The 27,632-nt window shown below is 46.5% G+C and overlaps 2 protein-coding genes across 3 annotated transcripts in view; both read left to right on the top strand.

The window, feature by feature from the left end:
- The window catches only part of LOC309530408 (uncharacterized protein), a 141,577-nt gene extending 129,581 nt beyond the window's left edge, over positions 1 to 11,996 (top strand). Inside the window, exon 4 of the mRNA XM_082219359.1 lies at positions 8,684 to 11,996. Within this exon, the coding sequence (XP_082075485.1) occupies positions 8,684 to 10,104 (1,421 nt within the window). The 3' untranslated portion in view covers positions 10,105 to 11,996. The remainder of the gene's footprint in view (positions 1 to 8,683) is intronic.
- LOC309530284 (uncharacterized protein) overlaps positions 1 to 27,632 on the top strand; it is a 435,057-nt gene that overhangs the window by 342,874 nt on the left and 64,551 nt on the right. The gene's annotated exons all lie outside the window — the stretch shown is intronic.

The raw sequence follows: 27,632 nt of genomic DNA, 5'->3' as shown, positions 1-27,632 counted from the left end.
CCGTCGAACAGCTCTTACTGTCAGGAAGTTCTTCCTAATGTTTAGGTGGAATCTTCTTTCTTGTAGTTTGGCTCCATTGCTCCGTGTCCGCTTCTCTGGAGCAGCAGAAAACAACCTTTCTCCCTCCTCTATGTGACATCCTTTTATATATTTGAACATGGCTATCATATCACCCCTTAACCTCCTCTTCTCCAGGCTAAACATGCCCAGCTCCCTTAGCCGTTCCTCATAAGGCATCGTTTCCAGGCCTTTGACCATTTTGGTTGCCCTCCTCTGGACACGTTCCAGTTTGTCAGTGTCCTTCTTGAATTGTGGTGCCCAGAACTGGACACAGTACTCCAGGTGTGGTCTGACCAGAGCAGAATACAGTGGCACTATTACTTCCCTTGATCTAGATGCTATACTCCTATTGATGCAGCCCAGAATTGCATTGGCTTTTTTAGCTGCCGCGTCACACTGTTGGCTCATGTCAAGTTTGTGGTCAACCAAGACTCCTAGATCCTTTTCACATGTACTGCTCTCAAGCCAGGTGTCACCCATCTTGTATTTGTGCCTCTCATTTTTTTTGCCCAAGTGCAATACTTTACATTTCTCCCTTTTAAAATTCATCTTGTTTATTTTTGCCCAGTTCTCTAATCTGTCAAGGTCATTTTGAAGTGTGATCCTGTCCTCTGGGGTGTTAGCCACCCCTCCCAGTTTGGTGTCATCTGCAAATTTGATCAGGATGCCCTTGAGTCCATCATCCAAGTCGTTGATAAAGATGTTGAATAAGACCGGGCCCAAGACAGAACCCTGTGGCACCCCACTAGTCACTCTTCTCCAGGATGAAGAGGAACCATTGATGAGCACCCTTTGGGTTCGGTCAGTCAGCCAGTTACAAATCCACTGAGTGGTAGCATAGTCAAGACCGCATTTTACCAGCTTCTTTACAAGAATATCATGGGGCACCTTGTCAAATGCCTTGCTGAAATCAAGGTAGGCTACATCCACTGCGTTCCCTTCATCTACCAGGCTTGTAATTCTGTCAAAAAACGAGATCAGGTTAGTCTGACATGACTTATTTTTCAGAAATCCATGCTGACTATTGGTGATCACAGCATTCCTTTGTAGGTGCTCACAGACTGTTTGCTTAATGATCTGCTCCAGAATCTTCCCTGCTATTGATGTCCGACTGACTGGGCGGTAATTATTTGGGTCCTCTCTTTTCCCCTTTTTGAAAATAGGGACAACATTTGCCCTCCTCCAGTCTGCCGGGACTTCGCCTGTTCTCCAGGAATTCTCAAAGATGACTGCCAGTGGTTCTGAGATCACATCTGCCAGTTCTTTTAATACTCTTGGATGCAGTTCATCTGGCCCTGGAGACTTGAATACATCTAAACTTGCCAAATATTCTTGTACTATCTCCTTAGTTATTCTGGGCTGTGTTTCCTTTGCTGAATCATTTGCTCCAAATTCTTCAGGTCGGGCATTGTTTTCTTTATCGGAGAAGACTGAGGCAAAGAAGGCATTGAGTAGTTCAGCCCTTTCTGTGTCCCCTGTTTGCATTTCACCATCTTCTCCTCTGAGTGACCCCATTGTTTCTTTGTTCTTCCTTTTGCTACGAACATACCCATAAAAGCCTTTTTTGTTGCTTTTAACCTCTCTAGCAAGCCTGAGTTCATTCTGTGCTTTAGCTTTTCTGACTTTGTGTCTACACGTGCTGGCTATTTGTTTGAATTCCTCTTTGGTGGTTTCCCCCCTTTTCCATTTTTTGTACACATCCTTTTTTAATCTTAATTCAGTTAAAAGTTCTTTAGATAGCCACCCTGGCTTCTTTAGGCACCTTCCATGTTTCCGTCTCATTGGTATTGCCTGACGTTGTGCTTTTAGTATCTCCCTCTTAACAAACTCCCAGCCATCATGAACTCCCTTTCCTTTTAGTATTGTTGTCCATGGGATCTCACCCAGCACTTCCCTAAGTTTTATGAAGTCGGCTTTCTTAAAGTCAAGAAATTGAGTCCTAGTATGCTTGGCTGCTCCTTTCCGCTGTATAGTAAACTTCAGAAGAGCATGATCACTCGCGCCTAATGATCCTTCCACTTCTACCCCACTAACCAGGTCATCAACATTGGTTAGGACCAGATCTAAAATGGCTGTTCCTCTTGTTGCTTCTCCCACTTTCTGGACAATGAAGTTGTCTGCAAGGCCAGTGAGGAATCTGTTTGACCTTATGCTCTTGGCTGAGTTTGACGTCCAACAAATATCCGGGTAATTGAAGTCCCCCATTACTACTATCTCCCTTCCTTTTGCATGCTTGGCCATCTGTTCCAGGAAGGCATCATCTATGTCCTCCGTTTGGCTTGGGGATCTATAGTAAACTCCCACAATGAGGTCTCTGTTATTCTTCTCTCCCTTAATTTTGACCCAAATACTCTCACTTTGGCTTTGAGGTTCTAAATCTTGGATCTCTTCACAGGTATACACATCCCTGACATATAACGCCACTCCTCCTCCTTTCTTGTCTGGTCTGTTTCTCTGAAATAGATTGTATCCCCCCATTATTACATTCCAATCGTGGGACTTATCCCACCAGGTTTCAGTGATGCCTATTATGTCATATTTAGTTTGCTGTACCAAGAGCTCAAGCTCATCTTGTTTATTTCCCATGCTTTGCGCATTAGTGTACAGACATTGAAGTCCATTAATCATTCCCCCGTGTCTCTTATTTAAGGATTTTTTCCTCCCACCACTAGGTCCGCGTGCTGTTTGCTCCATTTGGTCTATGACATTTGGATGATCATCTTCATTAATTGATAGACTCCTACCTTCAGGAGCACTGTCTCCCTCCCCCACATTAGTCAGTTTAAAGCCCTCCTGATGAGGTTTCTGAGATTTTTGGCAAAAACATTTCTCCCAACCGTTGTGAGGTGCAGCCCATCACTTGCCAGAAGTCCATCTTCAAGAAACTGCAGTCCGTGATCTAAGAATCCAAACCGTTCCTGTTTACACCATTTGCGAAGCCAGCTGTTCACTTCCACTATTTTCCCCTCTCTCCCTGGGCCACGTCGTTCAACTGGGAGGACAGATGAGATGACAATTTGTGCATTTAGTTGCTTCAATTTCCTGCCGAGAGCCTCGTAGTCTCTTTTGATCTTCTGGAGGCTATTGCTTGCAGTGTCATTGGTTCCCACATGAACCAAGAGGAAGGGGTATTTGTCAGTGGGTTTTATGATTCCTTGCAGTCGTTCAGTTACATCTTGGATCTTAGCCCCGGGGAGACAGCACACTTCCCGAGACATCTTGTCAGGCCCACAGATCACTGCTTCTGTTCCCCTCAGTAGGGAATCCCCTATCACCACTACACGCCTCCTCTTGGGTTTGGTCGGGGTTCTTCCGTGAGCTGTCCGTTCCAAGGTCGCCTGCACATTCCCTGAGGACTGACTTTGCTGCTCGTCTTCATATACCTGATCGACTGTAATGAGGGAGAGATCCTTAGTCATGTATAATGAGATAAGAATCCAATGTCTCTGTTCAGCCCAGGTCTCTCCATGGTTTTAAGTTTGGTAATGAGTTGCAATTCAGCAGCTTCTCTTTCCAGTCTATTTCTGAAATTCCTTTGTAGTAAAACAGCTACTTTGAGATCTTGTATAGAATGTCCTAGGAGATTGAAGTGTTCTCCTACTGGTTTCTCTGTTTTGTGATTCTTGATGTCAGATTTATGTCCGTTTATTCTTTGGCGTAAGGTTTGGCCTGTTTGTCCAATGTAGAGAGCTGAAGGACACTGTTGGCAACTACTTTGTTTGTGTTTGGTGCATAAATTGCAACCACATTTATTTCCCCCCCTTGGTAATTAATTTGTACCCCCAGTACTCTCCCTTCTTCATCTTTGCATGGTTCCCATTTCTCTTTTACATATAACACTACCCCTCTCTTCTTAATCACATCTGAATTTATAAATTCTACCCCTAATCTTTTATTTTTTTTAATATGATTGTGTTTTTTAGCAACGTGTGTCTCTTGTAAACAAATTACGTCAAGGCTTTTTTTCTTCAAAACATTCTCTAGCTTTTTCTCTTAGATTTCTTGTTTAGTCCGTTCACATTCCAAGTTATTAATTTCAAAGTCATTGTAATATATTCTAATCAACCGTAATTAGATTCAAATTCAGATTCTTGTGGTTTCCCCCTTTAGGTTCTCCTCTTCAAATTATTTCCCCTCTTCTTCCTCTTCTATTTCCTCTTCTTCTCTTCCCTTCTCCTTCTCCTTCTCCTTCTTCTTTCTTCTTTCTTCTGGTTCAGATTCCTTTTCTCCAAATCTATATATTGGTCTATCTGCTTCTACCTTTCCTAACTCTTTCTCGTATCTCCTTATAAATTTCTTCACTTCTTGAATATCAGTCAATCTAAATATTTTGTCTTTATAGTAGAAGGAAATCCCTTCTGGGAATTCCCACCTATGTTGTACACCATTCCTTTTCAGCACGCTCACCCGTTGTTTATAACCATCCCTCTTGCGTAGAAATCTCATAGGAATTTCTTTAAAGATAATAATAGGCCTGCCATCTATTATCAATGTTTTTGGTAACTCATTTTCAATATTGTGTTTCTCATATCTAATGAATTAAATATCATTAGACAATCTCCTGGTAGTTTTTTTAGATTTAGCCTTTAAGGATCTTACTTTGATTCTAAATGCATTCACAGTATATTCAATTTCTTCTTTCATATCCATCTATCTTGCCAATTCTCTAATCATTTTAATTTTTATATTTTCATTCATTTCTTCCCCTACACCTCTAAATTTCAGATTCAATTGTCTGTGCCTCATTTTGATCATGGCTAAACAGTCCCATACCTGCTCCTTGATCTTTTCTGTCTCCCTTTTATTTTCTTTCACCTCTTTTTGAATCCTTTTAGTTGATTTTTCAATTGTTTTAGATCTGTCAGATCCTTAATCTTGTTTGTGAGCTCCCCCACCACCCCCTCTATTTTCTTGTCTAGCATTTCTTGTACTTCTCCTAATTTTTTCTCCATGTGTTGTTCATTTTGTTTAAATTCTTTTATTTTCAGCCATAAAATATCCAAATCTTTGATCTCTTCTTGTCTGGAGATTTTCCTTTCTCCTGGACTTCCCCAATTTTTTCCTAATTTTTTCCTGACATTTTATACAGTTCCAATATAAATTCAATATATTCCGATATAAATTCAATATATTCCAAAATATATCTGCTTCTATAATAACAGTTTTCTGCTACAAGGGTGTAGGTGTCCACCACAAAACTTTAAATACATATCCCCCAGAGTAGCAAAATGTCAAATGGCAGAAAAAGAATATAATATCCTGCAGATACTCTCTAGACCTCTAGATGTCACACTCACCCTCCCTTCCTTCTGCAATGACTAATCACTTTTATCTATCTCTTCCCAATTTACATTACTCAAATCATTAATTATCTCATGAATAGCACACCATACATTCAGTCAGATCAAATAGTATGAAAATAAAGAATTGCTAAAGAAATTTAGTTATCAGTCCCAATTATAAATTTATCTGAAGGAGCTTCTCTTCTGTTCTTCTCTGTGTTTAACTCAGTCTTTCAAACGCTGAATTTGAGGGAGGACTTTAAAACACTGAAACTTTAAAAATATAATATATATATATAAAATATATAAAATGCAGGTTTTGGTGTCTTCGGGTGTCTTCCCGTGTAAGAGTCGGGGTGTCTGTGCGACGTTTCGACGAGGTCTCACTCGTCATCTTCAGGCTGGTGCTTTCGGCTTCTTGTTACTGGAACAGAGCAGAGTGTGGTGTTTGAGTTCCTATAAATACTGTTGAGGGGTGTGGTGTATAGCCTCCAACGTTCTGGGCAGAGAGGAAGTTCCTAGATTAGTGTGCCTCTCTGTTCCAGTAACAAGAAGCCGAAAGCACCAGCCTGAAGATGACGAGTGAGACCTCGTCGAAACGTCGCACAGACACCCCGACTCTTACACGGGAAGACACCCGAAGACACCAAAACCTGCATTCCTGTACCCGTGAAAATCTACGAAAGCAAAATATATAAAAATATATATCTCTACTGCCTCAATCCAAAAAAGATAAACCTAAACCCAATATCCATTATCAAATTTCAAATTTCCTTTTCTTGGCCTCTTTTTGGCCTAATCCATTGGAGTGTGTAATATCGCCCTTTCGTGTCCAAATCGTGTCCAAATCAAATCCAAAAGAAAACGAAAAAAAGGGGGGAAATTGCATTTAAGCTCTTCCCTTTTCTTAGCCTCTTGTTGGCTTAATCCTCATGAGGATAAAAGAAAAGCAGAGAGGGAGTAAAAGGGAGTAAAAGTCAATAAGAGTCAGGACCCAGGGAGGAGAAAATACCATTAAAAGAAAGAGTAGTAGTCTGCCAGGGGAGAAAACAATAATCCACTTTGCAATATATATGAAGCATAAACGTGTGTAGCTTAATTTCCTCTATTTAAATTCCATTTGGTTCTAATCTTTTTTTTGTCCTCGTAAAATGTCTCTTTAAACTTCTTAAACCACCTTCCCTCTCTCCCTCATATGTCTTCTCCCAAAATAAGAGTCAAAGTTTCTAGTTATCTCTTCTTCAGCTCTTTGTTTTAAAGTAGCCTTTGCCTCAGCACATTGTTACTGAGGACTTTCACTTTTGTTCTCACTCAGCAGGGACTGTTATTTCCTTTTTCTGCTCTTGCGACTTTCTATCACAGTGCCATTTTCTCTCCGCTGCTGGGATAGACTCCCTTCTTCATCCTACCACATCTGAATTGAACAATCATTATTGCATTACATTCTTGATTAAATTATCTTTTCATTGATATATAATTTTATGATATTACTCCAAAAGAAGTGGTTTTATGAGCCATCAAACGTCTGAAATACACTTTTTTTCCAAAAGGCTTCCACAATTTTGGCCACTACTGTATATCAAACAAAGCAACATTCAACAACCCATAATAATCCAATAATAAATATGTTGGTTAATGACAAACAACAAAGGTAATGAACATACACACAGTTCCTTTCAGTTCTTCTCCATTTCTTCCCAAGGCTCTAATCCCTTTTTGTCTCCATTGCAGATTGTGATGAATTGGAAATTGAGAACAAGGGTGACCACAACAAAATCCCCAGAGAGGAGAAGCCACGTGAAAATTTGGAGTGTGGCGAGAGCTGCAGTCAGAGCTCCCATTCCAGTTCCCATCAACGAAATCTCATCAGAAAGAAACCCCATCAGTGCATGGAATGTGGAAAGAGCTTCACTAATAGCTCCTATCTCACTTCCCATCAGAGAATTCATACAGGGGAGAAACCCTATCAGTGTGTGGAATGTGGAAAGAGCTTCAGTAGGAGCGACCATCTCAATACCCATCAAAGAATTCATACAGGGGAGAAACCCTATCAGTGTGTGGATTGTGGGAAGAACTTTGCTGATAGATCCACTCTCACTTTCCATAAAAGAATTCATACAGGGGAGAAACCATATCAGTGTGTGGAATGTGGAAAGTGCTTCAGTCAGAACCGTCATTTCACTTCCCATCAAAGAATTCATACAGGGGAGAAACCCTATCAGTGTGTGGAATGTGGGAAGAACTTCCGTCAGAGATCCTATCTCAATACCCATCAAAGAATTCATACAGGGGAGAAACCCTATCAGTGTGTGGATTGTGGGAAGAACTTCGCTGATAGATCCACTCTCACTTTCCATAAAAGAATTCATACAGGGGAGAAACCATATCAGTGTGTGGAATGTGGAAAGAGCTTCAGTAGGAGTTCCTCTCTCAATTCCCATAAAAGAATTCATACAGGGGAGAAACCGTATCAGTGTGTGGAATGTGGAAAGAGCTTTAGTCAGAGCCACAATCTCAGTTCCCATCAAAGAATTCATGCAGGGGGAAAACCCTATCAGTGTGTGGAATGTGGGAAGAACTTCACTCATAGATCCTCTCTCACCTCCCATCAAAGAATTCATACAGGGGAGAAACCCTATCAGTGTGTGGAATGTGGAAATAGCTTCAGTCACAGCCACAGGCTCACTTCCCATCAGAAAATTCATACAGTGGAGAAACACTATCAGTGTGTGGAATGTGGAAAGAGCTTCACTAATAGCTCCTCTCTCACTTCCCATCAAAGAATTCATACAGGGGAGAAACCATATCAGTGTGTGGAATGTGGAAAGAGCTTCAGTAAGAGCTGCAATCTCACTTCCCATCAAAGAATTCATACAGGGGAAAAACCCTATCAGTGCATGGAATGTGGAAAGAGCTTCAATCAGAGGTCCTCTGTCACTTTCCATCAAATAATTCATACAAGGGAGAAACCAGCTCCAGCCTGACAAATACCGATAACTGAACAAACTTTGTTGCATTACATTCTTGATTAAATTAGCTTTCCATTGATAAATAATTTCACAATATTATTAATAATACTTTTATTGTCATTGTACAACCTGTGTACAATGAAATTCAACGAGCCTCCCTCCCAAAGAAGTGGTGTTATGAGCCCCCAAAAGGCTTCCACAATTTTGGCCACTACTATATATCAAGCAAAGCAACATTCAACTACCATCAGAATCTAATAATAAATATGTTGGTTAATGACAATCAACAAAGGCAATGAACACACACGCAACTCCCTTCAGTTCTCCTTCATTTGTTCCTGAGGCTCAAATCTCTTTTTGCCTCCATTGCAGATTGTGATGAATTGCAGATCGAGAACAAGCATGAACACGACAAAATCCCCAGAGAGGAGAAGCCACATAAGAATTTGGAGTGTGGAGAGAGCTGCAGTCAGAGCTCCCATTCCAGTTCCCAACAAAGAAATCTCAATGGAAAGAAACACTATCAATGCAGGGAATGTGGAAAGAGTTTCAGTCAGAACTCCTCTCTCACTTCCCATCAAAGAACTCATACAGGGGAGAAACCCTATCAGTGTGTGGAATGCGGAAAGAGCTTCAGTCAGAGCTCTAATCTCACTTCCCATCAAAGAACCCATACAGGGGAGAAACCCTATCAGTGCATTGAATGTGGAAAGAGCTTCAGTATGAAGGCCTCTCTCACTTCCCATCAAAGAATTCATACAGGGGAGAAACCCTATCAGTGCATGGAATGTGGAAAGAGCTTCAGTCAGAGCTCTGATCTCAATTCCCATCAAAAAATTCATACTGGGGTGAAACCCTTTCAGTGCATGGAATGTGGAAAGAGCTTCAGGAACAGCTCCCATCTCACTTCTCATCAAAGACTTCATACAGGGGAGAAACCCTATCAGTGCGTGGAATGTGGAAAGAGCTTCAGTCACAGCCAAAGTCTGACTTCCCATCAAAGAATTCATACAGGGGAGAAACCCTATCAGTGTGTGGAATGTGGAAAGAGCTTCAGTCACAGCCACTATCTCACTTCCCATCAAAGAATTCATACAGGGGCGAAACCTTATGAGTGCATGGAATGTGGAAAGAGCTTCAGTCGGAATGACTCTCTCACTTCCCATCAAAGAATTCATACAGGCGAGAAACCATATCAGTGCATGGAATGTGGAAAGAGCTTCAGTCAGAGCTCCGATCTCAATTCCCATAAAAAAATTCATACTGGGGAGAAACCATATCAGTGCATGGAATGTGGAAAGAGCTTCAGTATGAAGGGCTCTCTCACTTCCCATCAGAGAATTCATACAGGGGAAAAACCCTATCAGTGCATGGAATGTGGAAAGAGCTTCAGTCAGAGTAATGATCTTACTTCCCATCAAAGAATTCATACAGGGGAGAAACCATATCAGTGCTTTGAATGTGGAAAGAGCTTCAGTCAGAGCTCATCTCTCACTTCCCATCGAAGAATTCATACAGGGGAAAAACCCTATCAGTGCATGGAATGTGGAAAGAGCTTCAGTCAGAGTAATGATCTTACTTCCCATCAAAGAATTCATACAGGGGAGAAACCCTATCAGTGTGCAGAATGTGGAAAGAGCTTCACTCACAGCCACTATCTTACTTCCCATCAAAGAACCCATACAGGGGAGAAACCCTATCAGTGCATTGAATGTGGAAAGAGCTTTACTCGGAGCTACTCTCTCACTTGCCATCAAAGAGTTCATATCGGGGAGACATCCTTCATTATATAGCTTTAGGAGACAAGGAAATCTGCACTTTTTAAAAATGTGGTGAGAAGAGGGTTACATATGTGTATTTTGTGTTTTTATATTGTGTTTTTGTTTTATGTTGTAACCGTCCTGACATGTGGCAACAGGAGTCAATCTTTAGAGGCTGAGGGTTTTTTTGGCCCCCCCATAAAACATTTGTGGGGGCTACCACCCAAGTTAGTAGGCATTGCCATTCTAATGGCCTGCATGCATCATGTGTTTGATTGTGCAAGGCAGACCTTACCTGACCCACCACCAATATTGTATTCAATTCAGCACCACTGGGTCGAGTATTCTACAAATTAAATAAAGACATAAATCGCCCTCCTTTGCACATGTTCCAGCTTGTCAATATCCTTAGAATCATTTTTAAAATTTATGTGCCCTTCGTCTGATGATTTCACAATATAAACATACAAGATGAAAGCATTGATTTCTCAAAAACAAGTCCAGCCAGAGATATCTCTCCTCCCCTTTTTTGGATGGAGTTACAAACTTTGTTGATCAGGGAACAGCTGTGGAAATAGTGCATCTTGATTTCAGTAAGGCTTTTGACAAAGTCCCCCATGATCTTTCTGTGAAAGCCGGTAAAATGTGGGCTGAATGAGGAAACTGTTAGGTGGATTTGACAGACCGAACCCAAACAGTCCTCCTTCATGGTTCCTCATCATCCTGGGGTGCTGCAGGGTTCTGTCCTGGGCCCGTTGTTGTTCAACATCTTTATAAATGACTTGGATGAAGGAAGGAGAGCGTGGCCGAATCAGATCAAGGGCAGGAATAGTACCACTTTATTCTGCCTTGGTCAGACCCCACCTTGAATACTGTGTTCAATTCTGGGCACCACAAGTTAAGTATCTTAAATATTGGTTGCCTGGAGAAATCAAGAATGTGGGGGAACACAATCCGTATTCCTTTTATAACATGTGGCCAATGTTTATTGAATACATGTATTGTTAAGACTGTTGTAGGAATCCACCCAGCACTCAGTAATTGTTATTAAACATTAAATATGGGGCGCTTAAGCACTACCCACCCCCCCTCCTGATCTCTCAGAGCGAAAATACCTCTGTGGGCGGGATCGGCTAATAGGGATAGCTTGAAGAACTGGGTCAATCACTGGCGCTGTATGTATATATAGAGAACCATTGTGTATATATGGATAATCAGTTGTGACGGCAGTGAGACACGCAAGAGTGCAGTTCATTTATAAAGTTGGTTTTATTCCAAGAAAAGAACAGATTACTAGGAGCTCTTCTCCCGCGAGCTGGTCGCCATTACGATGATGACTCAACTAAGTTCTCAGTGTCACGTTTCATCCTACAAATGCAACGTGGGAGGAAACGTCTCTTCATGCTCTGTGACAAATCACGTCCTTTTTCATGTAACCCCCCCCCATGCTCATGACTACTCAAAGGCTGGCCAGCCATTTCTGAGAGGCTATCTGTGGAGTTCGGCCTTTCAGCTACATTCTGGGGCAGTGTTTCCATGATAAACCCCCTTCCTTTTGCTCTGGGCCATCTTCCAACCCTGGCAGTTGCTTGGATTCTGACAGAGGTGTTGAAAACAAATGAAATTAGACACAAGTGGGAATTTCCTGAAGGTATTTCCTTCACCTACAAAGATAGAAGAAAGATAGAAGAAAGGCTTTTAGATCCCCAGAATTCAGAAAATTTTGGCGGAAATACAAAATATACAAAATAGGCTTGGGAGGGGGTGCATCTCAAGAAAGAGAAGAAAGTGAACAAGGACAGGAAAGTCCAGGAGGATAAGAAAAGAAGCAGAGTTTCCCACAACTATATTATTGTACTTAATTGCAGTTCTGTATTTGATGTTGATATTTGACTTTGTGTCTAATAAAGATTAATGAATTTGAACATTATATCGTGGAACATCAATGGTTTGAACAATAAGGTAAAAAGGAATAAAAGTGAGCGAATCTTAAAAAAGAAAAATTGGGACATCATTGGTCTCCATGAAACACATATAGCTAAGAAACATGACAGAGTTTTCATAGATAAGAAATTAGGAACAGAATGCATAGCTTCAGATGTTTCCAAAAAGAGAGGAATAGTTATATACAGTGGTGCCTCGCAAGACGAAATTAATTCGTTCCGTGAATTTTTTCGTCTAGCGAATTTTTCGTCTTGCGAAGCACGAAATCCCATAGGAATGCATTGAAAAATCAATTAATGCGTTCCTATGGTCAAAAAAAGTCCAAAGCCAAATTTGGTACAAGAGTTTATTAAGTGCTCTTTAAAGTCTCAGTCTCAGTCAGTTTTATTGCACATAGCCAAAGGCTGCCGCAATGTACACAGAATTATTTGACAATTAAAAGAAAAGATACTGAATTGGTAAAAAAAAAAAACTTAAAACATTTATATTATTAAAACATTCCATAGTCTAAACAAAACTATAAGAGTACCCCAATGTACAAATAAAAACATTAAACGATACAATTCATACGCTAAAATCATCACATGGTCACTAATGTTAAAAACAATATCAATTAATACAGTGTGCAATTTATACTCAGAGTTTGGTGACATAGAGCATAGCCTGAGGTAGGTAGATAGGATCAAATAAATTCATCTCCTTTACAGTTAATGGCTACCTTGGCTATATAATTTGCTCTAATTTTCCTAGCAGCAGTTGCAAAATGTGCTACCCGCCAGGTCACATACTTATCTGTGTCTGCAAGGAGATATAACATCATATCAAGGGGGTTCTGGCCAGGGGACCCTGTCATTATAGGTACCAAAAATCTCTTTCTTGCATCATTATATAACGGACAGTGCAAGATATAATGCATAAGGTCCTCTACTTCAGAACATCCCCTAATGCAAACACGTTCGTTTTTTGGTATGCCTCTATGTCTCCCATCTCTATAAGCAGAGCTTATTGTATTTAGTCATACAGTGGTGCCTCGCAAGACGAAATTAATTCGTTCCGCAAGTCTCTTCGTCTTGCGAGTTTTTCGTCTTGCGATGCACGGTTTCCCATAGAATGCATTGAAAATCAATCAATGCGATCCTAGGGAAACCGCCTTCAGACCAGGTCCGGGGACAGTCTGTCCCCGGACCTCTTCTGAAGGCTGGGGGGGGGGACAAGGGCTTTTCTTCCCACCCCCAGCATTTTAAAAAACCCCGGGACAGCGGAAGACTTCTCCGCTGTCTGGGCGATCTTAAAATGCTGGCGGGCGGCATTTTAAAATCGCCCCGGGACAGCGGAGGACTTCTCTGCTGTCCGGGGCGATTTAAAAGCCCCTGGGAAAGGCAGGCAGGGGGGACAAAGACTTTCGCCCCCCGCCCGCCTTCAGAAGGTTTCCCGCCCCCCCCCGCCCGGCTTCGGAGTACCGTTCCGAAGCCGGTTGGCGGGGGCAGGTGTTCCCGGCCCCCCGCCCGGCTTCGGAGCAGCGTTCCGAAGCCGGGCGGTGGGGGCAGGTTTTCCCGCCCCCCCGCCCGGCTTCGGAGCACCGTTCTGAAGCCGGTTGGCAGGGGCAGGTGTTCCCGCCCCCCCGCCCGGCTTCGGAGCACCGGGAGAAGCGATCTCCCTGCAGCCCCTTGCTTCAAAAGAGGTCCGGGGGCAGCGGGAAGCGCTTCCCGCTGTCCCCGGACCTGGGGCTTCTCCCCGCCGCCCCTTGCTTCAAAAGAGAAGACCCGCTGTCCCCGGGGCAAGCTTCGTTTTGTGAAGCAAGCCCATAGGGAAATTCGTCTTGCGAGGCAACTCGAAAACGAAAAAACCTTTCGTTTTGCGAGTTTTTCGTCTCGCGAGGCGTTCGTCTTGCGGGGTACCACTGTATTTAGTTCGAAAAGCTTTTACAGAGCTCTTTAAAGTCACACATACTGTAAAGAGCATTTCAAAATTCAAACCCAGAGTTTTTTTAAAAAAACAGCAGAGTTGCCCAATGGTCACAGAAAATCATAAAAATGCAGGGGAAAAAACACAAGCTTCCAGATTCTTGAAACCCTTCCCCAACACCAAGTCCTTGAATTCCAAACACCCCAACCCAAAATCCAAAACCCCTCAAAAAAGTTTTAAAAGCTTAACTTACCAAATGGCTGCAAAAGAAGTTTTGGAAAAGCTTCAAAAATCACCAAAGTCTTTAAAAACCTCAAAAAAGGCTACTATGTACACTGTGTTCTATGAGTTGCTCCTCAAAGTCAAGTCGCAACTGTATTAACGGTGTTAAGAAGAAGGAAACAAACTTGCAAGACATTTTCGTATTGCGATGCAAGCCCATAGGGAAATTCGTCTTGCGAATACGTGTCCTTGCCCTCCATGTGCTCTCCTACCTGTCCTTGGTGGCGGCGGCTGTGGCATGGCAAGGTTGGGGCTCCCCTCTTTTTTCTCCTTCCTCTTTCTCTTCCTTCTCCTTCTCCTCTCCTCCTCCTCCCTGCCTTGGCTCCGGGGTTTTCATGGCCCTGGAGTGCCGCTGGGCAGTCAGACTGCTGGCCGGGTGCTCTTGCTCCCAGCTGGATTTGGGTCATGGGGGGAGCAGCAGTTCCCCCAGTTCCCCCTCGGCAGTGGCACCCGCCATTTTGCCTCCCTGGAAGTCCCCATATGATGTGTCTTGTGCTGCTGAACCAATCACGCAACATTCATTCCCTACTAATAAATCTACAACACTTAAATTATAAATCCGGGGACATGAAATGAAATCCCGGGACATTCCAGGGACAGATTTTGTCCGGGGACAGTTGCGTGAATCTGGGGACTGTCCCCGGGAAACGGGGAGTCTGTTAACCACACTCTATTCCAACGCCCTGCGTTGCAGGAATCTCAGCTCTGAATGTCATCTCCCAAGGCCTTGGGGGCCCTTGGCTAGGTTTCCCCAGCTACTCTGGGCAGCTCCCAAACAGAACACTAAAAACAGAATAAAACATTGAAAACTTCCCTAAACCGGGCTGCCTTCAGATGTCTTATAAACGTCAGATAGTTGTTTTGACATCTGGTGGGAGGGTGTTCCACAGGGTGGGTGCCCCTACCAAGAAGGCCCTCTGCCTGGTTCTCTATAACTTTGCTTCTCGCAGTGGGGTAACTGCCAGAAGGCCCTCAGAGCAGGACCTCAGTGTCCAGGCTGAACGATGGGGGTGGAGACGCTCCTTCAGGTATACTGGGCCGTTGAGGGCTTTAAAGGTCAGCACCAACACTTTGAATTGTGCTTGGAAACGTCCTGGGAGCCAATGTAGGTCTTTCAGGACTGGCGTTACATGGTCCTGGCAGCCGCTCCCAGTCACCAGTCTAGCTGCTGGATCCTGGATTAGTTGTAGTTTCTGGGTCACCTTCCAAGGTAGCCCCAGGTAGAGTGCATTGCAGTAGTCCCAGTGGGAGATAACTACAGCATGCACCACTCTGGCGAGACAGTCTGCGGGCAGAGAGGGTCTCATCCTGTGTTCCAGATGGAGCTGGTAGACAGCTGCCCTGGACACAGAATTAACCTTCACCTCCATGGACAGCTGTGAGTCCAAAATGACTCCCAGGCTGTGCACCTGGTCTTTTAGGGGCAGTTAACCCATTCAGGACCAGGGAGTCCCCCCTACCTGCCCATTCCCCAAAAACAGGACTTCTGTCTTGTCGGGATTCAGCCTCAATCTGCTAGCCACCATCCATAGCGATCCATAGCTGCCATCCATAGATGACAGCATCATGATCCTGGCAGATTTCTGCTCAATTCCTTTGCTAAGGACCCCTAGCATGACGTTTGCCTCTTTTGCAGCCGCCACATGCCGGGTCTTGACATCCTGATGCAGACAGAGGCTGGCTAAGATTATGATAGATGAAAAATAATTCGGTTTTTTGGGGGGTGTCCTCATCTCTGGCCTGGTTTGGCAGGCCCACTTTGGCTAGGGGAATCCTGGACTGGCAGTGGCTCTGTCGCAGGATACCCCCCCCAATCATTCAGTTTGTACAAACTTGACAAACACACACACACACACACACACACACACACACACTACACACGCTACGCTTCTGTTATAAATTCATAGAAAATCAACCATACATTGGATCTGCACTGTTCCACTTTCATTTTACTCCATGAAGGAAGGACTACAAAATGGGGAAGGTTTGATACAGGGCAGCCATAATCCCTTCAGCATAGCAGCACATCCACAGGAGCCCTGCCCAGTTGCTATGCCAACCCTGATGGTCCCAGACAGAAGACCATCAAGATCACAAAGAACGTGCATATGGGAGTGGATTCAACACTGACTGGAACAAAGGACAATGATCAGCTCTTCCCTCTGGGGGCAGGAAACTGCAAACTCCCCTGTGTCACCTGGAAAGTACTCATGGGGAGGGGGAAAGGGGGAACCAGCCAGGAGACAAGATACTCAGGTTACCACCACAACTCCTCCCTCAACCCCTCCTTTCTGTGATGTAGTTGAGATGTAGTCTTAAGGGTGTAGTTTGGGATATTAGTAACTAATAAAAGTTGGGGTCTTCTTTTGCTCTGGACTTCCATTTGCTTCATCTTGTTGCGACAGTATCCAATCAAGGCCAAGCCTACAGGCTGCTGTTTTGCTCCAGGTTATCCTGGTTGGTGTCTTTGTTTTTGTCCAAGGGAGCCCTCGGATTTCGCCGTTAACAGCTCTCAATGGCCAGCTGCCTCAGTGGTTAGAGGCATCCAGATGGGACTCTTGCTAGCCTTCTGCCACTTTGGAACAAGTCTCCACATGAGACAGTTTGGGGGGAGAGAGAGTCAGAGGGGTTGGAGGGAGGGAGAAGTGGCTCTGATCTGAGTGGATCCTCCGCTCTGAGGAGAATATCTATGGAGCCAGAGGAAGGAGCCTCACAGCTGAGATGGGGAGACCATGTTGAGGGTCTGAAGGGAGTATTCAGATGGGAGAGAAGCTGGAGGGAGAAGCTGTGGGAAGACTCTCTTCTTCTTCTTCTTCTTCCGGGGTCTCCTTCCAGTCAGGAGGAGAGAGATCTTGTAGGAAAAGGAGATTCCCAAGTCCGTGGCAAGGGCTGAGAGGATCCCCTGGGTCTGGCATACAAAGGAAGATACCTCAGGAGAAGCGAGGAAAAGTGGCCCCTCGCTGTGAAGGAAGCTGGGCTGTGTCCAAAGGACCTCACGGAAAGACCCCTCATAATAACTGAGGGAGGGGAGGAGAGAGAAGCCGCAGAAAGAGAGTTCAGCCTTTCACTATCTATTGTTACTCGCGGAACGGATTCTTTTCGTCTTGCGAGGCACCACTGTAATGCTTTCTTAAATTATTACTCTTTTTCTATGTGTTTAGCTGTTTCTATCTTAAGTGTAAGCCATCTTGAGTCCCTGTCAGGGAGAAAGGCAGGATATCATCATCATCAACAACAACAACAACAAGAATTTTTGTGCACATTGTCAAAAATTTATTGTCCCTCCTCCTCTTCTCCTCCCAACTGTGCTGCAGTGAATCAGGCCAGAGTCCAGCTTGCCAGGATCATAGAATGACAGAATTATGAATCAGACCATCGGTCCATCTACCTCAGGGCGCCCCACACTGACTGGCAGCGACAGCTCTCTGGGGTTTCTCTCCCAGCCTTAGCTGGGGCTGCCAGTGGGGACTAAAGGCAAATTTCCACATAAATCATAAGATCTAAAATTCAGAATACAACATTAATATCAATAACAATTGAAAATGACACAGATAAAAACCCAAAACCATTTGAAGAAGGAGGCCTATCTGCCCAGCAGTAGCAGCAGTATTTTGATTATTATTATTTATACATACCCCGCACATCTGGCTGGTTTTTCCCAAGCCACTCTGGGCAACAAAATATTAAAATACAATAGTCCATCAAATATTAAAAGCTTCCCTAAGAATAACAACCATCCATTTTTAGTCCATTGAGTTAGAAATTCAGCATTTATGGAAGGGGAAATGGCATACTATTGAATGTTTGCCTAGCAACATGCTTAAGAAAGTTTTGGTTATTCATGATGAGAATAGGATTTATTTATTATGATATTCACTGGGTTCCTCCTCGGCAGCCAGTGCAATGGTTTCAGCAGGGCTAGAACTCAGGACCCGCTGCCTTGAGGGACATCTAAGAGCAGTTGGGCAGGGAAAGGTCTTCCTTGGGAGGTGGTGGACTCTCCTTCCTTGGAGGTTTCTCAGCAGAGATCGGACGGCTATCTGCCATGGATGCTTTAGCTGAGATTCCTGCCTTGCTGGGGTTGGACTAGATGACCCTGGGATCCCCTCCTATCTCTCCACTCCTGAATTCTAGGAGGAGCTTCCTTGCCTCCTGCAAAGCCCTTTTCCCTGAAGGCTCTTCCTCTGGTTTCTGGCCAAGGGAGGGAGATGCTCAGAGTGTTATGTATTGAAGTTCTCACTCTGGCCACCAGGAGTATCGTGTACAGTGGTACCTCAGGTTAAGAACCTAATTTGTTCCAGAGGTCCGTTCTTAACCTGAAACTGTTCTTAACCTGAAGCACCACTTTAGCTAATGGGGCCTCCTGCTGCCGCTGCGCTGCCAGAGCACGATTTCTGTTCTCATCCTGAAGCAAAGTTCTTAATCCAAGGTACTTTTTCTGGGTTGGCGGAGTCTGTAACCTGAGGCATCTGCAACCTGAAGCGTTTGTAACCCGAGGTATCACTGTATATAGTTTTCACTCAGGTCCACGTCAGTTACTTGAGGCGGGAAACCCTGGGTGGTTGTTGCTACAATGTTGACAGCCTATAAAAGCCGGCCGGCTGAGCTGGGCTCTGTGTTCAACAGTGGGCAGACGATGCGGCGATTTCTCCAAAGCAGCTCTTTATTTGCAAGCTGGAACAGAACTGGACAGCAGCTTACAAATAAAGAGCTGCTTTGGAGAAATCGCTGCATCGTCTACCCACTATTGAACACAGAGCCCAGCCAAGAGCCAAAATCCCCCCCCCCCAAAGCACCCCTTGCCATAGGCGGATCCAGGAGGAAGCTGCCCCCTTAGAGCCATTTAAAAAAACAGAAATGAATAGAAATCAGAGTTCTGCCCTGGCTAAGCGAGTGCGCAATGCGGGGGGGGGGGCTGAGCTGGGGGACTCGGCACTGCAAGGGTTAAGGGAACCGAGCTGCCTTCCTAGAGAGGCCAGGATGAGGTTTCCGGCTTCCCAGGCAGCAAAGCTCTTCTTCTTCCTTAGTCTTCCCGCCTCTTCGTCACGCCAGGCCTCCTCTCTTTCCCAGGGAGGCTTCTCTTCTCGTGAGGTGGCAGCTCAGAGCCCAGCCAAGAGGATCCCCCCAAAAAACCATTTCTGGGATTGGGGAAGGATGGTGAGAGCGAGAGAGGGCTGAGCTGGGGGGACTGGCCTTGCAAGGGTTAAAGGGAACCGAGCTGCCTTCCTAGAGAGGACAGGAAGCGGACGGGGGGGGGCAGGTCCTCCAGAGCCAAGGCCCCCCCTCCCCAGTCCTTTCCTGCCTCGCTCTCCCCTCCTGGGATCTGGTGAGTCTCCTCTCTCTCCCCCCAGAGGGTGCAGTGGAGAGACACGGGGGGGCAGGGCTGCAGCAGCAGGGGAGGGTGCCTGGGGGGCCTGATCTGCTCCTGCGGGGGGGGGACCCCAAGTCAGGGAGGAGGAGAGGTTCAGGGGTGCAAAGACCCCCTCCCGTATGCTCCTGCTACCCAGAGGAGGAAGGAGCCCCCAGGAGGAAGGTCAGGGAAGGAGAGAGCGGGGGGGGGGGACCCCAAGTCAGGGGGGAGGAGAGGGTCCTGCCAGGGAGGGGCCAGGTCTGCCACGCTCTCCTCCCTGGAGATCAGAGGGTCCCAAACTCATTTGGCCTTCTACCCCCCCCCCCCTTTCAGAAAAACAATGACCCCCCCCCCGAAATCTCCCTTCTTTAAACAAAGGAGTCCCATTGCACAACAGAGGAAATATCTGCAAATGGTTTTCCAAAGCTGGACGAGGAGGTGGACTAGCCCCCCCCCGAAAAAAAGGGTGGGAGAGAAAGGCCAGGGATAAAGAGAGGGATCCCAGTTTCCCAGAGTCTGGCTGCTGCATTGGGGACCAGTTTCCCAGTGTCTCCCAGGGCAGCTCCCCACGGAGGCCACGGCAGCCATCCCCTCGCACCCAGAGCAGGGCATCCCAGGACCACATCCTCTCTCTCCCAAAGGGATTGTTGCTGGAAAACCAGCCGGAAATGGGCGCTGCTACTCCCTGAGCCTCCAGGGACCTGGGCATCAAGGGCTGTGCGTGTGTTAAGCCATCTAAGAGAATAATCATAATAAATTGGCTGCCTATATTTCAAGGGAGCTGTCTTTGGCCTCATCCACTTGGCCCTCAGGGGTTGGCCAGATACATACCTGGCCCTCGGAGCAAAGAAAAAGGGACCCCACCCCAGGAGTCTGTCCTGAGAGCGGCAGAGAGTCCAAGTCCAAGAAAAGGAGACAGAAGCAGGGGAATGGGGGTGGGGGGAGAACAACTACTGAGGACCCCCAGGTGAGGACCCCCACTAGAGCCAGGCATCCATTTTCCACAAGATGCAAATGACTCCCTTGTCAGTCAGTTCTGACTTCATGCATTTACTTTAGGGAAGCATTTAATGTTTGATGGATTACTGTATTTTAATATTTTGTTGGAAGCCGCCAAGAGTAGCTGGGGAAGCCCAGTCAAATGGGCGGGGTATAAATTATTATTATTATTGTTATTGTTATTGTTATTATTATTATTTACTGGAAGGCAGGAGCAACCAGGCTGATTCACATCACATAAATCACTTCCGTTGCCTCCACATTTTGCATTGCAATCTTCCCTCTAGGAGGGCTAGAGTATGGCTACCAGATATTTTTCAATGAATCCGGGGACACTCCCCCCCCCCCCAAGCTGAGTAGCAACAGGGAGTCAGTAGTGGGGATGGTGAGGCAAAAGACCCTGGCTCCCTCTTCTTCTGCCAGAAGCCCCCCTCCCTGCTTGTCTCTCACAGCCAGGAGACGTCTGAGAATGGAGGAGCAAAGGCAGGCTGCACTGTTGGATCGCTTGAACCCCAGAGAGAGAGGAGGGGACTTGGAAAGCTGTGGGGAGCCAGGGGCCTTCACTCTCAGCAGCTGATTTCGTGAAGGAAGACCCTGACATGGAATTTGACTCAATATCGATCCAGAGCAGAATTCCAATGTATAGTTAGCAGAGTGAAACCTAAACACGTTATAGGATCCCCCAAAATAGACCAGAGGCAATTGTATTTCATCCAGGAGAGCTTTACTGCTACTGAAGACAAATGAGGATACGGGTCCCAAATCCAAAACGTTCAGGATTAGCCTTGTGCATAAGAAATCCAGTTGCAGCAGACTTAACTTAAACTTACCGCAACTTATAAAAAGTTTAAACCTTAAGACTCAGCATACTATGTACAGAACACCAGAAGGAAGAGAGATAAAAATATAGAAAGAGAAAGTGAAACCCAGTCTCCTTCTGGCCTCTTCTTACAGTCAGCATGACCTTGACAGAAGAGAGAAGAGAGCCACTTTAACCCAGCTGTACTCAGCTTCTCTGAAGGAATAACCCAAACATCAGGAACCTTCTGCTTGTTTCTTTTATTCAGAGAAGCTTCCGGAACCCTCTTGAACTAACTAGAATAGAAAAGATCAATATCAGATCCAAACTTTCTGCACTAAAGAAATGCAAACTGACAGACCCTCAGGGAATGAGCTGCTCTTCTCATTCGGCCTGAAACTCAGACAAGTCTGTGAATATCGTGTTCTTGCTGATAGTTAACTCCAGCTGTGAACTGTGGGATTTCCTGCTGTGACACCAGCCTTCTGAATGTTGCCAGTAGGATTCATCTGTAGTTGCAGTTTTCATGGAATCCAGGAGTTGAAAGGGACCCCAAGGGTCATCAAGTCCCACCCCCTGCATTGCAGGAATCTCAGCTAGATCCTCCAAGACAGATGGCCATCCAATCTTGGCTTCTTGTATTTCTATATTCATCAATGAATGCTAAAATAGGCTTCTAAGCAGCGGACAGATGAGAACAAATAATGTCCAGGATTCACCTAACCAGGACCATCCGCTGGAAAATGGATCTGCCCCCCACTCCTCCCCCTCTCCATGCCCCCATGAACCCCTTGAATATGGCTCTAGGGCATTGGGAGGGAACTTCCCAAAACAACTCACGAGGAGAGGAGAAAGTGGATCCTTCCATCAGGGAAACTGGAATGCTTGCGTAGGCAGAATAACTTGAAAACCACCAGGAGGAGTACCACCTATTTGCACAAAGATGAATGCCCATAATTAAAACATAGAATAAAAGAATTCCATTAAAGCGTTAAAATAATCATCCATAATTAAAATGTGTAGCAAAGCAATCCTACTGAAACAACACAGCAATTAAGAGGAAGGAAACAACAGAGCATTGTGTAGCAGATTATATTTCTGCTGTCTCAGAGGAGGACATTTCCCTTTTTCTTTTAGGGTCCAGTGTGCTTTGAAGACATCTCTGTTTGTTTCACGGACGAGGAGTAGGCGTTGCTGGATCCTGACCAGAGAGCTCTGCACAAGGGCATCATGGAGGAGAATCGTGGGATCGTGGCCTCTCTTGGTAAGGCTCCCTGTGGGATCATCCTATCTGCCTGGAAATTCAAAAAATAATATATATTATATTATTTTATAATATAATATATATCAGCAGCGCCCCCTCCAACACCTGGGAACCTAACCCCCCCAAAATAAACCTTGAGCAGCAAATTACACTTTTTTCTTATATATATGCCGTATTCTTCGCTCTATAACACGCACCAGACCATAACACGCACGTAGTTTTTAGAGGAGGAAAACAAGAAAAAAAATATTCTAAACGAAATAGTGGATATATGATTTTTGTGGTTCATGCTGTGGCCGCAGACATGTGATCTGACAGTGAGTTTGGAGTAGCCCAATGCAAAAATCCTGAGGATCCATGTGGATCCATGCTTTGTAACCACGGAGGAGGGAAGGAAGAGGAACCATGGATCCTCTGCTCACGACTGCAGCAGATCCCCCCTGCCACCTACAGGCATTCGCTCCATAACACGCACAGACATTTCCCCTTACTTTCTAGGAGGAAAAAAGTGAGTATTATGGTGCAAAAAATACGGTAATTTTTAAAATTATTCTCCATTTAATATTGTACATTCGCATCATCATTATCCGCTATACCACCCTGGCTCTTTGGAGTCTCAACTTCCTTCCCTGCTGCCTCATGGCTTTCAAAATTAACCTTTATATCATTGCAATTTGTACATTTTCCAATTCCTATTTCACTCATTACAGAATGGCTCAAGATTTAAATATAGAAAGGTAGAGAATTTCTCATTACAAGTCTTCAGACAACCCTGCTAGTGATGTTAATTGCTTACAATAATCTTTCAGATATCGTATAAATTTATTCCAACCCTTTTGGAATCCTTAATCGTGCTGGTTTTTCTGTCAGTGTCACCGGATATGCAAAGTCCATCATTTTCATCTGCCAATCTTCTAACAGAAATTCTCACCATGTCAATTAATACTGAGTTTGGGAACCTTTAGCTTTAATTCTGGCCTTGCAACGTCTTCCCATGGAGTGAAGCAAGTTTTTTAGTTCTGCAGCTGTAATAATGTGAAACCAAGATGGAATTATTGCAACTATTGGTTGGGCTTTATCGCTGGGTTGCTTCTGACTAACAATTTTCTTTAGTTGGCTCCATAGATTTCTGATTGGGTTACGGTCTGGGCTATTATCTTGAAACCACCTTTTGCACACAGCAGCAACATGACATGGAGCTGAATCCTGTTGAAATAGAAAATAATTAAATAAATAAAAAGGTTCAGTATCTGGGAAAAGATCACATGCGGAATGCTTCAGTTTGGGCACAAGTATTTCATTTATTTATTTTGGGGCATTTACATTCCTTTGATAACACAAATTCTTCCCACACCTTTTGCTCACATATTTCATGCCATCAGTACCAAGCAAGGAGATTTGGGTCTCATCACTCCTAAGAACACTTGCCCATTGTTCTGCTGTCCAGTTACCATGGTGTCAGGGCTGCCTCAGGTCTCAGCTCACAAAAGACCAACGCCAAGCTCTTCTTATATACAAGGATGTTTATTGCAGTTCATTATCAGTTCCACAACCGGAGCGCGCAGCCCCGCGTCTCTTAGGCTAGACATTTGAAGTCCCCTCTGAATCGGTCCCGCCCCTACACCAGTTTAAGAGGCTTGTGCTAGACCACCTCTTCCTGTCCTTTCTTTTCCGCAGGGTCTTTCTGCCCCCCTGGGTTCCTTCCCTCCTGCTCTCTCCTGAAGCGGATCCCTCAGATGCCTGTTCCCCCCTCCTTCGCGCTTTGGGGCCAGGCTCCTCCTCCGGGCTCTCTCCATTTCCGCGCGCCTCCACATTTGAACTTGGCGCGCGTTCGCTACCCCTGACCTTCCTCTTGACACTTACACTACTCCCTGTACTACTCTCCTCCTCTTCCGGCGGGACGTCCTGCCCTGATCTCCTTCCCCCGTCTCCATCCTGCTCCGCTCCGTGTGTCACACTGGGAACTCCTCTCTCTTCACTTGGTTCCTGCTGGGAAGCCGGTCCCGATCTCCCACTCCTACTCGGGGTTTCCCTGCTGCTTCCCTGTTCCTGGCAGGTCTCCCCTGTGACCCCCTTTGGCCTGACTAGGGGCGCCCCCTTCTGGGAATCCTCCGATTCACTTGAGAGACTCATGGAAGACCTCGAGTCATTGTCATTCTCTTCCTCACTGTCCTGGGATTCTTCCCCATCGCTCTCCGTCTCCCCCCTCACCTGTGCCTCTGTCTCTGAACCCCTGACATCCATCCCCCCCTCGAAGCCCCCCTTCCCCCCTCCCGCTGCTCGGGCGCAGGTTCCGGTGGCTCCGTCATTGCGGAGGTCGCTGCTGGACACAGGTCGTCGACGTCGATCTCCTCTGCTTCCAGTTCATTGTTTGTGTGCTCGAACCCATGGTCCTCTCCCAACATGTTCACGTCTTCCCCTCCCCCTGTTGCCTGGGTGGGGTCTGCTTGCCAAGGACCCATCCGCCACCTCGTGCGCCAGTCCTCTTCTGGCTGGTCGTCCCACCAGTAAGAAGGGTTGGTGTCCACCCCCGAAGACGATCCCCTAGGAGGGCTCGACTCTGGCGTCGTCTCCTCTGCGGAGGAGAACCCTCGGAAGGTGCTGGTGGAAAGTGTGGGCGTAAAAAGCCAATCGTCGAAAAACTGTGCTGGCATGGGCCTGTGTGGGAAAAGGGCATGGAACTCGTCCTTGAGGAGGGGTTCGTCTAAAGCGTAGTCTGGCACCCAACTGTTGGCGCTGGCCGGGGCGCCCTCCCTGGCGAGAAAATATTCTACTCCCACTTCCCCCCATCTCGAGTCCAGAATCTCTGTGACCTCGTTGATTGGTTCGTCCCTAGGTGACCTCCCCCTCTTGGGTGACTCTCTGCTCGGTTCTGGTGCCGTCCCTGACTCCTGAAATCTGTGTGGGGCCCTGTAAGGGGTGAGCACCGACCTATGAAAGACCGGGTGCATTCTGAAACCTTCGGGGAGGGCCAGTCGAAACGCTACGGGATTAATCCTGGCCTCAACTTGGTACGGCCCTAGTCGCCTGTGTCCTAGCTTCTTTTTAGCTAACGACTTGGCCGGCATTGCTTGGGCCGCTAACCATACCCAGTCTCCCACCTGGATGTCTTCCCCCTCCCTCCTGTGTTTGTCTGCCTGCACCTTATAGGCCTGTTTGGCTAGCTCCAAATGTCTCCGTAGCTCGCCGTGCACCTCTTGCAATTCTGCTGCGAAATGGTCGGCTTCCTGTGGCGCCCCCTCCCCCGTCGTTACGAGCCCCGGGAAGGTTCTGGGATGCCGTCCATTGTTAGCGAAGAACGGCGTCACCCCCGTCGACGCGTGCTTCGTGTTGTTGTAGGCAAACTCAGCCATCGGCAGGTAATCCACCCAAGCCGCGGGTCACTGATTGGCGTAACATCTCAGGTACTGCTGCATGATCGCGTTGACCCTCTCCGCTTGGCCGTTGGTCTGCGGATGTCTCGCCGACGACAGGTTGATTTTGACGTGCAGAATCCCTAGGAGCTTCTGCCAGAAACTGGACACAAACTGGCGCCCCCTGTCAGACAGAATGGACCGTGGCAAGCCATGCACCTTGAACACGTGGTCGATGAACAGTTTGGCGGTCTGCTCCGCTGTCGCCACCTTCGCGCAAGGAATGAAATGCGCCATCTTGGTGAACAGGTCTACAACCACAAGCACCGCCGTCTTGCCTCGCGAACTGGGCAGATCCGTGACAAAGTCCAGCGCCACCCTCTCCCACGGTTGCAGTGGCGTCTCCAGCGGTTCCAGCAGTCCCGCTGGCTTCTGGTGCACTGGCTTGGACCTTTGGCATGTGTCACACCTGGCGACATACTCCGCGACCTCCCCTCGCATCTGGGGCCACCAAAAGTCTCTGGCCACTAATTCCGTCATCTTTTCCTTGCCGAAGTGGCCAGCGCTGGGTGCGTCGTGCAACTGCTGCAGATCCTTCGCGCGGAGATCGTCTCCCGGAACGTAGAGAGCACCCTTACGGGTCAGCAGGCCGTCGTGTATCTGGAACTCGTCGTCCTTCGCCGTGCCTCTCCGCACCTCTTCAATTTTGGACTGTGCGAATGGATCCGCCTGCAACGCGCGCCGCACCGCCTCCAGGTCCACGGCAGCTGAAGCGCACGCCCACGCCTGTGGTGCAAAAATGTGCTTGGCTGCCGCCGGTGCCGCTTCCTTGAGATACTGCGGTTTCCTGGAGAGCGCATCTGCTATGACATTGTTGTCGCCTGGGATGTACTCTATCCTGAAATCGAAATCCGCAAAGAACTCCGCCCAGCGTATGTGCCTCTGGCTCTGTAGCTTCGCCGTGCGCCAGTACTCTAGGTTCTTGTGGTCTGTGCAGACCTGCACGGTGTGCTTGGCTCCGATGAGAAAGTGCCTCCATGCCTTGAAAGCTGCGTGGATGGCCAGCAACTCCCTGTCCCAGATGGTGTAGTTCTGTTCTGACTTGCTGAGCTTCCGGGAGTAGAAAGCACAGGGCCTCCAGTACCCCTGCGGGTCTTCCTGCAAGAGGACGGCCCCCACCGCTCTGTCAGATGCGTCAGTTTCCACCCCCATGGGCTTGCCGGGATTCACGTGTAACAGCTGTTCTTCGGACGCAAAGAGACTTTTAAGTCTCCTGAAGGACTGCTCCGCCTGGTCCGTCCAGGTGAACTTCTTCTTTTTGGAGCTGAGAGTGTCCGTGATAGCTGCCGTCTCCCTGGCGAAACCCCTTATGAACTTGCGGTAAAAGTTGGCGAAACCGACGAACCTCTGAACCTCCTTCCGCGTTCGCGGGCTCTTCCAGTCCAACACCACGCGGACCTTGGCGCTGTCCATGGCTAGTCCCCTGTCGGACAGCCTATAGCCCAGAAAATCCACCTCCGTCACGTCGAATTGGCACTTCTCCAGTTTGGCGTAGAGCCTGTGCTCCCGTAGCCTCTGCAGGACTTCCTTAACGTCGCTCTCGTGAGCCTCTGGCGATTCCAAGAAGATAAGAATGTCGTCGAGGAAACATACGCACTTCTTGTA

Source organism: Podarcis vaucheri (genome assembly GCF_965113315.1).
Source record: "Podarcis vaucheri genome assembly, chromosome: 4".
Taxonomy (NCBI): domain Eukaryota; kingdom Metazoa; phylum Chordata; class Lepidosauria; order Squamata; family Lacertidae; genus Podarcis; species Podarcis vaucheri.
This window is presented reverse-complemented; position numbering and strand designations above follow the sequence as displayed.